Source organism: Tachyglossus aculeatus, chromosome 4 (assembly GCF_015852505.1).
Source record: "Tachyglossus aculeatus isolate mTacAcu1 chromosome 4, mTacAcu1.pri, whole genome shotgun sequence".
In the NCBI taxonomy this organism is placed as follows: Eukaryota; Metazoa; Chordata; class Mammalia; order Monotremata; family Tachyglossidae; genus Tachyglossus; species Tachyglossus aculeatus.
The window spans coordinates 99114705-99132171 of NC_052069.1; the positions used below are offsets into that span (position 1 = coordinate 99114705).

The 17467-nt window shown below is 44.0% G+C and overlaps 1 protein-coding gene across 1 annotated transcript in view; it reads left to right on the top strand.

Moving 5' to 3' along the window:
• Positions 1 to 17467, top strand: part of SNX16 (sorting nexin 16) — a 51240-nt gene that overhangs the window by 3898 nt on the left and 29875 nt on the right. Inside the window, exon 2 of the mRNA XM_038745837.1 lies at positions 9847 to 10304. Coding sequence (XP_038601765.1) covers positions 9930 to 10304 — 375 coding nt within the window. The 5' untranslated portion in view covers positions 9847 to 9929. The remainder of the gene's footprint in view (positions 1 to 9846; positions 10305 to 17467) is intronic.

The window sequence follows — 17467 nt, forward strand, 5'->3', positions numbered from 1 at the left end:
AGAACAAAACCAAACATACTAACAAAATAAAATAAATAGAATAGATATGTACAAATAAAATAAATAAATAAATAGAGTAAAAATATGTACAAACATATATACATATATACAGGTATTAAGCGCTTACTATGTGCCAAGCACCATCCTAAGCGCTGGAGTCGACACGAGGTCAACAGGTTGCCCCACGTGGGGCTCACTGTCTTCATCCCCATTTTACAGAGGAGGGAACTGAAGAACCCAGAAGGTAAAAGTCTTGTAATAATCATGGTATTGAAGCGCTTACTATGTGCCAAACACCGTCCTAAACGCTGGGGTAAACACGAGGTCAACAGGTTGTCCCACGTGGGGCTCACAGTCCTCATTCCCGTTTAACAGAGGAGGGAACTGAGGCACAGAGAAGTTAAGGGTCTAATAATAATAATGGTATTTGTTAAGCGCTTACTATGTGCCAAGCACCGTCCTAAGCGCTGAAGTCGACACGAAATCAACAGGTTGTCCCACTGGGGCTTCTCAGTCTTCATCCCCGTTTTACAGAGGAGGGAACTGAGGCACAGAGAAGTTAAGTGACTTGTAATAATAATAATAATAATAATGGTGGTGTTTGGTAAGCGCCTACTATGTGCCAAGCACCGTCCTAAGCGCTGGGGGAAACCCGAAGTTAACAGGTTGTCCCACGTGCGGCTCACAGTCTTAATTCCCACTTGACAGGTGAGGTAACTGAGGCACAGAGAAGTGAAGTGGCTTGCCCAAGTACACACAGCAGACAGGTAGCGGGGGCGGAATTAGAACCCATGACCTCTGACTCCACTAAATAATGGAAACTCGCTCTGGGCAGGGACTGTCCATGTATTGTAATAATAATTGTGGTATTTGTTAAGCGCTTACTATGTGCCAGGCACTGTATTAAGCGCTGGGGTAGCTACAATAATAATGATGTTATTTGTTAAGCATCTACTATGGGCTAAGGACTGTTTGAAGCACTGGGGTAGCTACAAGGTTGTCAGGTTTTCCCATGTGGGGTTCACAGTCTTAAATCCCCATTTTACAGGTGGGGTAACTGAGGCCCAGAGAAGTGAAGTGGCTGGCCCAAAGTCACGCAGCTGACAAGTGGTGGAGTCGGGATTAGAACCCACAACCTCTGACTCCCAAGCCCGGGCTCTTTCCACTAAACCCCACGTGGGGTTTAAATGGGATGAAGACTGAACCCCACGCGGGACAGGGACTGAGTCCATCCTGATCTGCTTGTATCCACCCCAACGCTTAGTACAGAGCCTTGCACACAAGAAGCGCTTAACAAATACCACAGTTATTATTATTATTATTACAAGGTGATTGGGTTGGGCACACTCCCTGCCCCACGTGGGGCTCACAGTCTTAAACCCCGTTTTACAGATGAGGCCGCCGAGGCGCAGAGAAGTTAAGCGGCTTGCCCAAGGTCACGCAGCAACTTGCCAACTTGTACTTCCCAAGCGCTTAGTACAGTGCTCTGCACACAGTAAGCGCTCAATAAATACGATTGAATGAATGAATGAACAGCAGACAAATGGTGGAGCGGGATTAGAACCCATGTCCTTCTGACTCCAGGCCCGGGCTCCATCCCCTAGGCCGTGTATTGTCCCCAGCGCTTAGTCCAGTGCTCTGCACACAGTAAGCGCTCAGTAAATACGATTGACTGATGGATTTGTGGCCCACGACAGGGTCGGAGCCCCTCCAGCCTGGCTGACACAAGTCCAGCCGCCGAGGCGGTGGGCGAAAAGGGACTTTGTTTTTATCAGTGGCTTTTAAGCGCTTACTACGTGTCAAGCGCTGAGAAAAGTACAAGTTCATTGGGCCGGATACCGTCCCTCTCCCGCGCGGGGCTCACAGTCGAAATAGGAGGGAAAACAGGGCAACTGAGGCCCACTGAAGTGACTTGCCCAAAGTCACCCAGCAAGATTAGAACCCAGGTTCCCCTACTCCCAGCCCGTACTTTTTAATAATAATAATGGCATTTATTAAGCGCTTCCTATGCGCACTAGGCCACGCCGGCAGTGAGCTCGTTGTGGGAACGAATGTGCCTGTTTGTTGTTAAAGTGTACAGCACAAGCGCATAGTACAGCGCCTGGCACACAGTAAGCGCTCAAAAAATACGAATGAATGAATGAAAGGCTCCAGTTTAGCCCAGCGCTCTGCACACAGTCAGCGCTCAAGAAATACGAGTGAGTGAATGATTCCAAGGCACCCGAGGTGTCCTTCCTCTCCCCCTCGCCCCCCTCTCCATCCCCCCATCTTACCTCCTTCCCTTCCCCACAGCACCTGTATATATGTATATATGTTTGTACATATTTATTACTCTATTTATTTTATTTGTACATATCAATTCTATTTATTTTATTTTGTTAGTATGTTTGGTTTTGTTCTCTGTCTCCCCCTTTTAGACTGTGAGCCCGCTGTTGGGTAGGGACCGTCTCTAGATGTTGCCAATTTGTACTTCCCAAGCGCTCAGTACAGTGCTCTGCACACAGTAAGCACTCAATAAATACGATTGATGATGACCAAACCCACGGTGATTCAGCTCCCAAAGCGGAGCGTTTGCAGAGTGAGGGAGCGGCGGGTCGGCTGCTTCACGGGTTTGTTGCGAAGTGGAGCAACCTGTCATCACCATGGTGGTCAGCCAATGTAGAGTTAAATATTTCTTCCCCGCTGCCCTTATTTCCTGCTGAAATTCTGCTGGCACAGTATAGCATCAGAGGCCGCTTGAAATTAAATAATGATACTATTATAGGGGTGGTTTGGTATTCAAATATATAGACATATAGAGAGGGAATGTGTATTATGGAACACCAGATTTTTTTTATTGCCAAACAAAAAGTAAGTGTGTTCTTGTACAGTGGATTTGAAGTCTGCATAGAAAAGGGGGAGAGAATCTGTGCTACTTTGGTTTAAAAAGGTAAAGGAGTTTGGTTTCAAACAGGTCATTTTTAAAAGTAAACGAAGCTCACGTTTTGAGCGAACTGCATTTAATTTTCTTAGACGTGGGATTTCTCTAGTAGCAGTTGATCATCTTTTTTTCCTCAGTTACCTGGTCAAAGCTAAAAGGATTTAAAAATCCATTTTAAAAGTCACATTTGTAAAAGTGATTGATAAATATGGTATATTTTTAGAGGCTTTGAAACACTGTATAGATGTTTGGAAACTTGTACATTTCCTCTCAAGAATCGAAATATATGCTGTAGTTTTATTTGTAGCAATCATTTGTTTCTCTTTATTGTCCCATTAACACAGATAATAATAATTTATTAAGCGCTTATTATGTGCAAAGCACTATTCTAAGCGCTGGGGAGGTTACAAAGTGATCAGGTTGTCCCACGGGGGGCTCACAGTCTTCATCCCCATTCTACAGATGAGGTAGCTGAGGCACAGAGAAGTTAAGTGACTTGCCCAGAGTCACACAGCTGACAGTTTGCAGAGAAGCAATGTGACCTAGTGGAAAGAGTGTGGGTCTGGGAGTAAGAGGACCGGGGTTCTAATCCTGACTCTGCCACTTGTCTCCTGGGTGACCTTGGGCTTAGCTGCTCTGTGCCTCAGTTTCCTCATCTGTAAAATGGACATTAGACTGTGAGCCCCATGTGGGACAGGGACAGTCCGAACCAATTATCTTGTATCTACCCCAGCACTTAGTACAATACAAGTTAAATAATTGTGATACTAAATACCGCAATTATCAATTATTATATTGCATTTTTGCAGAATCCTGCATTAAGGAAAATTCATGTTTCCCCAGTTCCGCTGTTGCGTCTGGGCACATGCATGGAGAATAATGTGTGCTGTCACAACAGCGTATACAACAGTTGACTTAATGTGTAATGCCTCAGTCTATAAACTCTTCAAGCAAGAGATAGTTGGGGCAGGAGCAGTGAGTGGAGTGAGCACCACTTCTCTTCCCTGCCCGGGCTCATGGTTACCATTTTAGTCAGGGGACATGGGTTCTAATCCTGGCTCTGCCACTTGTCTGATGTGTGACCTTGGGCAAGTCACTTCACTTCCATCCCTCAGTTACCTCATCTGTAAAATGGGGATTCCACACATGTTCTCCCCCTTATGTACCCTGTAGGGACAGAGATGGTGTCTGACCTGATTACCTTGTATTTTCCCCAGTGCTTAGAACAGTGCCTGACACATGGTAAGCTTTAGAAATCCCCTTACTATTATTATTATTACTACATGTCTTGAGCTCTGTTGGGCAGGGATATCAGCAGTATATGACACAGAAAGCTTCCCAGACTCTTCCCAGATTACCTATCCCATGGGTTTGCATTAGAGCTGCAAGGCCATGGCAGGTAACATCAGTCACATTTCCAGTTTAGTATTAAAGCCTTTTTTCTGGTCAGTGGGAGGGCCCTACTAGTTGGGGATGGGTGAGGAAGGGGAGAGGAGGAAAGCAAAGATAAAGTTGGAGCCCCTCCCTCCTCCTTGCTGACTTAAGCAGAACTCTGTTTGTACAGATTTACTACTCTATTTTACTTATAAATATTTACTATTCTATTTATTTTATTCTAATATGTTTTGTTGTCTGTCTCCCCCGTCTAGATTGTGAGCCCGCTGTTGGATAGGGACCGTCTCTATCTGTTGCCAACTTGTACTTGCCAAGTGCTTAGTACAGTGCTCTGCACACAGTAAGCACTCAATAAATACGATTGAATGAATGAATGAATGAATAATATTTATGAGCACCCAGTGAGCACAGTGCACTGTGCTGATTGCACGGGAAGTACAAAACAAACAAGTGACAAATTATCTGCCCACCAGGAGCTTACATCTGAATGGGAGAGACAGACATGAAAGTACAGAGTAAAAAAAATAAATAATTGAATAAACTTGTATATCTACCCAAGTGCTGAGTGAGGGTGTGACTGGAGGGTTTCTGTGACTTGAAATGCTGAGAATTAGGGAGGGCATGATGGATAAAGTGGGCTTTGAATGAGGGGATGGGGTCTGATGGATTTGGGAGTCAGGGAGAGAGTTCTTAGCTGGGTTTGGTGTGAGCAAGGGAACGGAGGTGAGAGAGTCGAGTAAGGTACACCGTGACTCACAAGTGTGCAATCTCAGCATTGTTCTTTTCTCTTCAACCCATTTAGGCAATCAGTCACCCAGATCCTGTCAGGTTTATCATCAAAACTTGTCCGGAATCGAATCTGCCCCTTACTCTCCATCCAAGCTGTCACTTATCATAGCCCTTCTTGACTACTGCATTAGCCTCCTCTCTGTTGCCTCCTGTCTCTCCCTTCTCCAGTCCATACTTTGCTCTGCTGCCCATGTCATTGTTCTAAAACATCAGTCCGCACACATTTCCCTATTTCTTAAAACCCTCCAGTCGATGGAAGCCCGTTGACTTCCACGTCAAGGAACTCGTCACCTACTATGAACACTACCTATCGTTGCTCCTCTCCCACTGCAACCAGCCTGCACACTTTGCTTCTTTAACACCAGACCACTTACTGTGCCTGTCTTGTCCTTCTCACCTTTGACCTTTGAGAAGCAGCGTGGCTCAGTGGAAAAGAGGTCATAGGCTCAAATCCTGGCTCCGCCAATTGTCAGCTGTGTAACTTCGGGCAAGTCACCTCTCTGTGCCTCAGTTACCTCATCTGGAAAATGGGGATTAAGACTGTGAGTCCCCCGTTGGACAACCTGATCACGTTGCAACCTTCCCAGCACTTAGAACAGTGCTTTGCACATAGTAAGTGCTTAATAAGTGCCATCATTATTTGACCCTTTGCTCACACCTCCCTTCACATCAAACAGATCATCATTCTCCCCATCTTCAGTGCCCTACTAAAATTACATATCCTCCAAGAAATCTTCCCTGACTAATCTTTCATCTTCCCCACTCTATTTTCCATCCTTACCGCCTTACCTGTGCACTTTGTCAGTACCCACTAAGCACTTGGGTATTTTCACAGCCCTTAGGTTCATGTCTTTGTAGTCCATTGCTTCCCCTAATGTATTTTAACGTGTCGCCATTACTAGATAGTAAGCACCTTAGTGGCAAAGATTTTGTCTAACTCTTTTATACACACGTACACACACCCACACACACACCCCACCCCTCCCCCAAGCACTTAGTATAGTGCTGCAAATAGTAAATGCTCAATAAATATCATTGATTTGCTTAGGAGAAATAATAACAATAATAATAATAGCATTTGTTAAGCGCTGACTATGTGCCAAGCAGTGTTCTAAGCGCTGGGGGGGATACATGGTAATCAGGTTGTCCCACATGGGGCTCACAATCTTAATCCCCATTTTACAGATGAGGTAACTGAGGCATGAAGATAAGTGACTTGCCCCAAGTCACACAGGTGACAAGTGGCAGTGCCCGAATTAGAACCCATGACTTCTGACTCCCAAGCGCATGCTCTTGCCCACTGAGCTACGCTGCAGGTGAATAGAGCAGGTATCTAAAGTGGGGTGAGTTAATGGAAAAACTTGAAGCCATTGTGAGGACTTTCTGCTTGATACAGTGGAGCATAAGGAGTCAATGAAGGGTTTTGAGGAGAGATATGTGCCTTGTTTATTGTTTAATTTATTGCAACACTTAATAATAATGAGGATGGTATTTAAGTGCTTACTATGTGTCAAGCACTGTTCAAAGTGCCGAGGTAAATACAAGCTAATCAGGTTGGACACAGTTCCTGTCCCACCTGGGGCTCACAGTCTTAATCCCTATTATTCAGATGAGATAACTGAGGCACAGAGAAGTGAAGTGACTTGCCCGAGGTCACACAGCAGACAAGTGGCAGAGTTGGGATTAGAACCCAGGTCCATGCTCTCTATCCACTAAGGCATGCTGATCAGTGCAGCAGTTTATAGTATTGAGGGGAGAGCCTGGAGGCAAGGAGACAAGGGAAGTGGCTGGTCGGATAGTCTAGATATGATATAAACAGAGCTTGCCACCAGGGTAGTAGTCGTTTGGCTGCAGAGGAAGCAGCTGAATTTGGCAGTGGATTGAATGTGAAAATTAAAAGACAGCAAGAAGTTCAGGATAACACCAAGGTTGTGGGCTTCTGAGACAGAGAGGACAGTGTAGTATGAACCTGGATAGGGAAGATGAGCGGTTCAATTTTAGACAGAGGTCAAGGCTATAGAGTAGGTTCGGGAGTCCTTTACATAGGGGTGGTAAGCTGAAGCCGTGCGAGTGAACGAGCTTCCCAAGGGAGTGGGTGTAGAAAGAGAAGAGTAGGGGACCCAGAACAAAGCCCTTCGGGACCGTGGCAGTTCAGAAAAGAGAATGAAATGGGAGAGGAGCCAGAGAATGAAACTGGGGAATGGTCAGTGAGATAGAAGAACCAGGTCAGTACCATGTCAGCAGATCCGAGGCCTGAATGTATTTCAAGGAGGAGGAAGTGGTCCTCGGTGTCAAAGGCAGCCAAGAGGTCGAGGAGGATTAGGCAGTTAGGCATAGTAGAGGCCATTGGATTTTGTTGTAAGAGAAGCAGTGTGCCCAGTGGAATGAGCATGGCCATAAGAGTCAAAGGGCCTGGGGTTCTAATTCCAGTTCTACCACTTGTCTGCTGTATGACTTTGGGGAAGTCATTTCTCTGCCTCAGTTTCTTCATCTGTAAAATGGGGGTTCAGTACCTGTTCTCCCTTCTACTGTGGGCCACATTTGGGACAGGGACTGTGGCCGACCCGATTATCTTACATCTACCCCGGTGCTTAGAACAGTGTCTAGACACCACAGTTATTATTAGGAGGGCATTGGTTCAGTCTCGGTGAAGGGCCTGAAAGCTGACCGTAGCCGTTCCTGGAGTATGGATGAGAATGGGAAGTAGGGAGATGGAGAAGTAGCTGGAGAGGATCGACAGAGAGCTTTTTAAGTATGGGGGGGACTTGAGCGTATTTGAAGGTTGAAGGGAAGGAGCCAGCAGAAGGTGAGAGGTGAAGATGGCAGTGAGAGAGGAGAGAAGAGCAGGGTCAGGGAGTGGGGGAGATGGGAGCAGTGGTGCAGTAAGAGGGGGTGGTTTAGCGAGTGTTGGGAAGACCTCTTAAGAAACTGCAGAGAAGCAGAAAAACGAGAGGAGGGATTAGTAGTGAAGAAAGAGATGGAGTATATTTGTGGGAGTCGCTTGTAGCTAGAATAACAGGCAACACTTGAACACAGCCAAGCTTCAGTCAAGACAGTACTATCTAGGACTGTGTCTTCTGGGTGTCTCAACAGATCCCTGTCACAAATACCTTCCATCCCCCTTTCCCCGTGTGTCCCAGTTTTTCTCTTCTTGCCCTATGTGAGTCTCAGCTACTGATCTGAAGCACTCTCTTTTCCCTGTTTTTCTCCAAGCACCAGTTGCTCTTCACTTTCTGGGCATCTCAGGAGGCTTTAGGTCTAGGAGCCCTCCCCTCCCCCTCTTCTTTGACTCTGGCTTCTGTCCACGTTCTTCTGATTTAACAGGTTCCTCGTTAAGTGTTTCCTTTCCTTCTAAAGCTGGTTTGTTTTTCTGCTTTTGTTTTAATCTTTGACCTTTCCCGTGTCTCAGCCACCATTTCTACCTCTTATGCCCCATCCTGTGCAGTATATATGAGGGCAGAATTTCCCCACTATTGGTAATTTTATAAAATAGTCAGACCTCGTAGATGAAGATCCTACTGATGGTGAAACACCTTTTTCTAAGCAACTATGGCTAAATGTCCATTGAACTACCAACAATTCCATACTGGCCTAGTGCAAAATGCATGGGAATGGAAGTCATTAGACCTAAGTGGTAGTCCCAGTTCTGCCAATACTATACTCTATCACCATGGGCAAGTCACTTAACCTTTTCTGTGCCTCAGTTTCCTTCCCTGTAAAATGAGGGTTAGATGACTTGTGAGTCCCCATGTGGGACGGGGACTGTGTCTGACCTGATAATTTGTATCTACTCCAGCACTTAACTCATTGTAAGGGTTTAATAAATGCTGCAATTATTATGAACCTGTCATCTCCACATTGAACTACAGCCACCATTTGTAGCACCTGATTGTTGTTTACAACTCTGCCTTATTGATTATCAGTATGTCTAAAATTTATGCTCAAGAAAAGCAATCCCATTCCAGATTGCAGCTCATCAAACCAATTTCCCACAACTGTTGACATCTGTCAGCTCATGATGCTTGCAGTTGCTCTTTCACATCTTTAAAGGTTTCCTTTGGCTGTTCTGAAATAGAGTAGCATTCAGTACTACTCCATAGATGTCTCTTACTAGAATTTTTATGCACAGTGTCTCTAAAAATAAACTGTTATTGATAGCTCTTAATATAGGCTTAAATATAGGCTTAAAACCATAATCTTAAGAGGTCATTGTCCTAAGAGGGTTTGTAATAGTTAAGTTAGAGCTATCATAGAAAATTGTTTCACCGTGCAAGTTAAGATTCTGGTTCTCTAAATGTATGGCATTTAATAAAAAATCACACTAAACAAATGATGGGAGGGAATTAATTCAGTATGTATTCCAGTGTTTGATACAAAATTTAAGGCATCATTTATACGTATGTTACTAAGTACACAATGCAAACTCGAGTTTTATCATTCGTTTGAATAATGAATATTGCTTAGGAAAGCACGAGCTGCTATTGAATTAAATTAAGAACTGAGAACAACTCACTCAGTCATTAAAGGTGGATTGTCCCACACTTTACATGGGGTATAAATTCAATTCTTTACGATTATATGGCGAGGAGTCAGCCCTCCTTGGCTTATTCAGCTTCATCCACCTGCATTTAAACTCCCTTGAAGATCTGTGGGAAAATCAAGCCGTCTTTTAGCATTGATAGAAATCCTTTCAGATTTCACCTGTCTCAGGACATCTTTCACTATGTGTTCCTTTCATTTAGGCACTGCGTTACTGAGAGGAAAAGCATGGATTATTTATTGGCAGTTCGTTAAGTACTTGGACTTAGAAGTTTCCTGAAGGAGGATGGCAACTCCCTATGTCCCTGTCCCCATCCCTATAGGAAGTTCTTCATCAAGTATTACAACTCATCGAAGCCAAAGACGTTCTTCTTTTGGGAGTATTTCAACAAACTCAAACTCTTCCAAAGGCCAGCTAGAAGATTCAAACGTGGGTAGCTATAAAAAGATAAGTGTTCCCGAGCGTGTGGACAGTACATCATCTGCCTGTAGTAGCCCCCTCATTAGAACTAAATTTACAGGTGGAGATTCATCTATTGAATACTCCGCTAGGCCAGGGGCGAATGAAGAGCAAAATTTAGAAGAGGTGAATTGGGAAGAACGACCTTCAACACCTACCATACTAGGCTATGAAGTGATGGAAGAAAGGGCTAAATTCACTGTAAGTATCCACAGTAGGTAAGGGGAGGAGAAGAGGAAAAATTTTATGTGTTATTAATATGCTTTAGAGGAAAGTAAACACCATGAAATGATATAATCTTAGAAAGTAATATGTTTAATCAAACCATTACTTTTTTTAAATATATACTAAATAGCTGAAACCCTTACCGGCTTTTCAGGAAATGTAAGATTTGGACTCTCTATTTCTACCTGTTTGTTTTTACCCTTTTCTGTTTGCCACTTTTTTCAAAAGTTGTACCCAATCCCTTCTTCCACCAATCAATGAATCAATGGTATTTATGGAGCATTTACTGAGGGAAGAGCACTTTAGTAAGCACTTGAGAAAATACAATATAAAATCATATGTATTGTGTTTACTATGAGTAGAGCACTGTACTAAGCACTTGGGAGAGTACAATACAACAGAATTAGCAGACATGTTCCCTTCCCATAATGAGCTTGCAGTCTAGAGGGGGAGACAGACACTAATATAAATATTTTATGATATATAATTTAAAGACGTAATTATTATGGTATTTAAATGCTTACTCTGTGCTAGGCACTGTACTAAGCTCTAGGTTGGATATAAGCAATTCAGGCTGGACACAGGCCGTGTCCCACATAGGGCTCATAGTCTTAATCCCCGTTTTACAGATGAGGTAACTGAGGCACAGGGAAGTTAGGTGACTTGCCCGAGCCCACAGAGCAGACAAGTAGCAGAGCCAGAATTAGAACCCATGACCTTCCAACTTCCAGGCCCATAAGTGCTGTGGGGTTGGGGGTGAGGAGAATATCAAGTGATCGAAGGTCACAGATTGAAGTGCATAGACAATGCAGAAGGGAGAGTGAGCTGGGGAAAAGAAGGGCTCAATCAGGGATGGCCTCTTGGAGGAGATTCACTCTTATTTGAGTGCTTACTACTACTACTAATAATAATAATGGCATTTATTAAGCACTTACTATGTGCAAAGCACTGTTCTGAGCACTAGGGTGGTTACAAGGTGATCAGGTTGTCCCACGGTGGGGGCTCACAGTCTTAATCCCCATTTTACAGATGAGGTCACAGGCCCAGAGAAGTGAAGTGACTTTCCCAAAGTCACACAGCTGACAATTGGTGGAGCCGGGATTTGAACCCATGACCTCTGACTCCAAAGCCTGTGCTCTTTCCACTGAGCCACACTGCTTCTCTAGCTGCTTACTGTGTGCAGAGCACTGTACTAAGCGCTTGATGTGACCTTAGTAATGCTTTGAAGGTGGAGATAATCGGTGGTTTGGCCTGTGTGGAGCAGGAAGGGAAGGAGTTTCAGGCTAGGGTGATGATCATCATCAATCGTATTTATTGAGCGCTTACTGTGTGCAGAGCACTGTACTAAGCGCCTGGGAAGTACAAGTTGGCAACACATAGAGACAGTCCCTACTCAACAGTGGGAATCAATCAATCAATCGTATTTATTGATGTAGGAATTGATGATGATGTAGGAAAGGGATTGGCGGCAAGATAAGATTGGGGAATAGTGAGTAAATTGGCAGGAGAGGAGTAGAGTGTGCAGGCTGGGCGTTGGTAGGTGATTGGGACAAGATGATTGAGTGCTTTAAAGCCAGTGGTAAGGAGCTTCTGTTTTATGCGGAGGTGGATATGCAGCCTTTGAAGATTTTTGAGGAGGGGAGAGGTGTGAACTGAACGTGTTTGTTGATAAATGATTTGTGCAGAAGCGTGAAGATTGGAGTGGGGAGAGACAGGAGGTCAGTAAGGAGACAGATGCAGAAGTCAAGGCAGGATAGGATAAGTGCTTGGATCAGCATGTTCATAGGTATAAAAAAGTTGGTCGATACAGTCCCTGCCTACAAGGAGCTTAGAGGAAGAGCTTAAGTCAGTTTTGTACCTCTCTGCTTGAGTCTTGATTATCCTTGGGAGAACATCTGCCTGTATAGCTGGAGCTGTTAGTTTTCTGGAAGGTTTGTCTCCCTTTTCTTAGGCCGTTCTCCTATTCCCATTGTAACGTCTCTTGTCTGCCCCCTCACCTCCACACTTCTGCCGGCATGTACTGAATCCCTTATTGAGCAACTCAGTTTTTAAGTGTGATGATTTTAAAATTGGAGAAATGGTGATGGTAAAGGTCTGTATTGAATTCCCGTATTCTAAAGAACGTATATTTGTGAGAGTAAAAATTGCAAAATTTTCTCTCACACAGTTGCTTGACTTTGATGTCTCTGCTCAAGGTACTATGTGTTGATTAGTGAATATGAGGATGGGGAGCGAAAACTAAAAGGAGCAAGAATTAAATTTACCGCTTCTTAGCAAACTTTGCAAGAACTGAATAAAAGAAGAGGTTTTGGAGCCAGTAATTAAGGGGTGTTTTTTTGGTGGTGTGTTTTGGTTTTTATATGCTATTTGTTAAGCACTTACTATGTACCAGGCACTGCACTAAGCCCTGGGGTAGGTACAAGTTAATTTGGTGTTGGATATGGTCTCTGTCCCATATAGGGCTCACAGTCTTAATCCCCATTTTACAGATGAGGTAACGGAGGCACAGAGAAGGGAGGTGATTTCCCCAAAGTCACACAGCAGACAAGTGACAGAGTTGGGATTAGAACCCATGTCCTTCTGACTCCCGGGCCCATGCTCTATCCACTAGGCCACACTGCTTCTCAAGTTTGCAAGTTTGTGTGCCTTTTTGTTTTCTCCTGAGTACTTTTTTACTAGCCATAGAAACACTGTTCCTGTTACCCTAGAGAGTGAGAGATTGTCTTGCCAAGCTTATTTTAGCCAATGCTGACAGGCCAGCCAAAAAGCCACGCCTCCTGACAAGTAGCAAAATTGACAGATTTGAGGACTCACCATCTTTACTTTCTTTTGCTCCCTCTGGTAGAGGTTAAGATGTTAGATGACCAAAAGGAAGACTGGAGAGGGAGGAGAAAAAGCAAAGGACATGGATGATCCACCCATTGCCCCTCACTAATAGAGGACCACATAAGGATTGATTAGTATCAGATAAATGAACAGCAAAGTGGAAACAATAACACTTTCCTTGTTCTGCGGAAGGGGAAAAGTGGCAGAAATATTTGCTTTACAGTGGAACAGATGGAAGATGTTGTATGCGATCTGTGTTGTAACTGCCACGGACTCCTGAAGGAATTTTAGAATTTTCTCTAGTCCATCATTTAGGTAAGCCGCTATTTAACTGCTTTGTAGTGCTGAAGTACTTAAAGTGGTGTGCACGCAGTAAACAATAAATACCATTAATTGATGAATCTAAGTAATTTTAGGATGAGACCCTACATTTCCTGGATATTCTCAGACTTTATCTTGTTTAAAAATATTTATAAATCTTGTGTGTTAGGTGGGATATGTGTCTTTGCTTCAAGTATTTTCACGTTTCCCATCACTGTAAGCAGCACCACCAACCTCCCTATCTCACAAGCCTGTAACCTTGGCATTATCCTTCAACTCATGTCTCTCATTCAACCCACATGTTCCATCTGTCACCAAATCCTGTTGGTTCATCATTCATGACATCCCTAAAATCTGCCATTTCCTCTCCATCGAAACTGCTACTCCAATGATCCAAGCATTTATCCTGTCTCGCCTTGACTACTGCATCTGCCTCCTCGCTGACTTCCCTGCCTTCTGTCTCTCCCCACTCTGGTCCATTCTTCACTCCGCTGCCTGGATTATTTGTCTAAAAAAAAGTTCAGTCCATGTTTCCCCATTCCTCAAGAACCCCCTTTGGTTGACCATCCACCGCCATTTCAAACAGAAACTCATTACGATTTGCTTTAAAGCTCCGTCACCTTGCCCCCTCCTATCTTACCTTGCTGATTTCCTACTACAACCAAGCATGCTCACTTGGTTCCTCTAACGCGGATCTTGATCTCATCTATCTCACTGCTTACCCTTTGCCCACATCCTCCCTCTGGCCTAGAAATCCCTCCCCCACCTTCAAAGTCTTACTAAAATCAAATCTCCTTCTAGAGTCCTTCCCCTGTTAAGCCCTCATTCCACCTCCTCCCTATCCCTTCTTTGTCATCCTTGCCCTTGGGTTTGTACCCTGCCACCCTTGCCCTTGGATTTGTACCCTATATTCACCCCACCCTCAGCCCCATAGCACTTATGAACATATCTGAAATTTATTTTAATGTCTGCCCCCCCACCGGGCAGGGAACATGACTATACATTCTGTGTTGTTGTACTCTCCCAAATGCTAGAAACAGTGCTCTGCACACAGTAAGTGCTCACTAAATACGACTGTTTGATACATTGCTTCTCATTTCATTAAGGACCTGCATTTCAGAAATGCTATGCTAACCTAGGAAGCATACTTTGTAGTATTGAGTTGATGTGTCTCAGTTGTGATGTTGAGGTTTTGCCTGTGTTATATGCCAGCTCTTGAGATAATCACATATGTATGCAGAACATGAGTGGGCAAACCCACGGGTCCGGATCAGGCTGACTGTCAGCCGAGCCAGCAACTTCCACCTACATTGACTCCTACCTTGCTGCATTTCCAAGGCAGCAGCATGTGGCCCATTGTTGGGTAGGGACTGTCTCTATCTGTTGCCGAATTGTACTTTCCAAGCACTTAGTACAGTGCTCTGCACACATTAAGCGCTCAATAAATACGATTGAATGAATGAATGGTGGTGGTAGTGGTGGTGGTTATTAACTGCATCCCTGTATGGTTCCAAGTCAGAAGGGAGCTCTCTCAGCCCAAGTGGCAATGCTTCCAGAGTTCAGGTCTCTCCCCAATGCTCCTTTCAGTATTGCCAGGCCTGTGGGACCACTTACAAAATGTGGCAGTTGGCCTGGGGCCAAAATAATTCCCTTCCCCTTAAGTAGAACAAAAGAGTCTTTCAAGGCACTTGCAAGCGTCATTAATTCTTTTATCATTAATTCTAGAAGACAGTGACCCAGAAAATATTCAGGGGGCTGACAAGTTCACTATTGTTAATGTATGCTCAGTCAAAAATCCCTTTTTGGTTAATATTATCCTAAAAGTTTTCTACCATGTTTAGAAGAACTCTGGTAATCTTTTTGTAACGGTCAGGCAGATGAAATCATTATTGCAATACGGAGCAGTTTAGGGTGGTATTTTTCAGTTGAGAGCTGCAAGGAAGTTTCACAAGGATTGCAGAATGTGAAGCTGCAGCAATGTGGGGGGCAGCGACAACTTGTGCTCTTCGCAAATGGCATGAGCCGACTTCCTCCCCAACCTGGTCCTACTCCCTAAATTACCTCCAGACTGTAAGATCTGCTGAGGGAAATGAAGTCTGAGTTGTTATTTTCTTCTTGGTGATGGATGGCATGGTAGTCAGGAAAGCCCGCAGATTGAAAAATAATAATGGTGGTATTTGTTAAGCGCTGACTAGGTGCCAAGCATTGTACTGAGCTCTGGGGTAAATGCAGGATAAATCAGGTCTGATGCAGTCCCTGCCCCACATGGAGCTCCCACCTGGAGAAAGCTATCAAAGGATTCTCTGTCACTTTATGATGGTTTGCATGTTCCTCAGAGGCAGAGGCCTGGTCTTTTCCTTCCTTTGTAATTCCCCAAAGAGCCTAAAATAGTTCCTCGTAAGTGGTTGGGCTCAGTGGGCTATCCTTAAAATTGGAATACTGTTGCCGTTATAGTGCCTGTATCCCTACATAGGCTAACCCCAGCCTGCCCATCCCAGAGATCTTCTCTTGTAAAGGGCACTGCTGCCCATATTTGATTGTCCCCTTGGGCTTCTTAGGCAACTACCAACAGCGCTTATGGACAACCACACATGTGTGGCGGCATCCCTATTTCTCCAGAATTAAGGCCCAACCACTTCCAGGTCTGCCCTGGCTCACTTGTGGTCTGAGATTCCCCTTTGACCGGGCATGGTCTGGGATGGAGGTACACCAAATCTAGCCAGACCGGAGATTTCCAAACCACACAAGGCCCTGCTAACTCCCTTTTTCAGGAGGATAGGTAGAGTGTTAGACTCAGAAGCTTTTACTTTTTCAGAATGAGATTGGGACCATTTAGCTGTATAATGCCCTATATGTAACCAAAGGTATCCATCCAGTGTTTACGGCATTCCAAGGAAGTTGCATGGTGAGGCACGTCAGCCAGATCTTAGTTAATAGCTCTGTGAAGGCCACGGTAACTATAGGTGAATCCAGTTCCCGGCTGAGAGCACCATAGCCTAGTGGAAAGAGCACGAGCCTGGGGGAAGTCAGAGGACCTAGGTTCTAATCCCAGCTATGTCATTTTTCTGCTGTGTAACCTTGGACAACTCATTTAACTTCTCTCTGGTTCAGTTTCCTATCTACCCTGGTGCTTTTTAAAGTACTTAGCACATAACAGACACTTAATAACTGCTACATTTTTGTTATTACTCCCAGGTAGGATAATGACCAAAGCTGAGGAGTTAATCAGTGGTACAAATCAGTAAGAATAGCAAAAGGAAAACACTAGAGTGGTTTCTTTATTTAAACCCCCTGAGGTTTGAAACTGACAATGCCAAGCGTGATTTCTTGGGAACCAGAAATGGGTTGTTGTGTCTTTAAGGCTAGTTAATTGTGCAGATATTTTTTGAGAAGCAAAGTTGATTTTTTTTTTCATACCATAATTCTCTGAACATAGTATGTATTTTTAATCCAAGAATTACTTTTGAAGTAGGGTACACATGCATAGTAACAAATCCAAAATTTATTTTTTGATTGATTGAATTCTGTGTCCCTTCCACCTCCCTCTAACCCGGTCTTCCTAGCCCTGTGTTTCCTCTGATCATATCTAATTTTTTTATCTCATACCCACTGTCTTTCCCAGATCCACAATTTGACTCTCTTTTCTCTCACCTGTCCACCTACCTGCTGCCCCACTTTTTCTTCCTTGCTCCTCCTTTCTCCAAGGCATTAGACTCTCCACATTTTTCTTCCACTCCTTTCCCCCCACCCCCGTACCTGCCTTCAACCAATGAGTTCCCATTCTTCTTGCCATAGTTCTTCTTATTCATGTGTAATTATTCAGTACTGAAAATATGGTACAATTTGCATGTGGCTACATTTTATATCTTGAAAATTTTAGTAAATTGCTTTTTTTTAAAAAAAAAAAAGCTAAATATTCTAGCCTGAATTCCTGAATTCTTTTTATTTAACTCTATTTTCCCCATACCTGATGCTAGCATACTGTTTTGGGG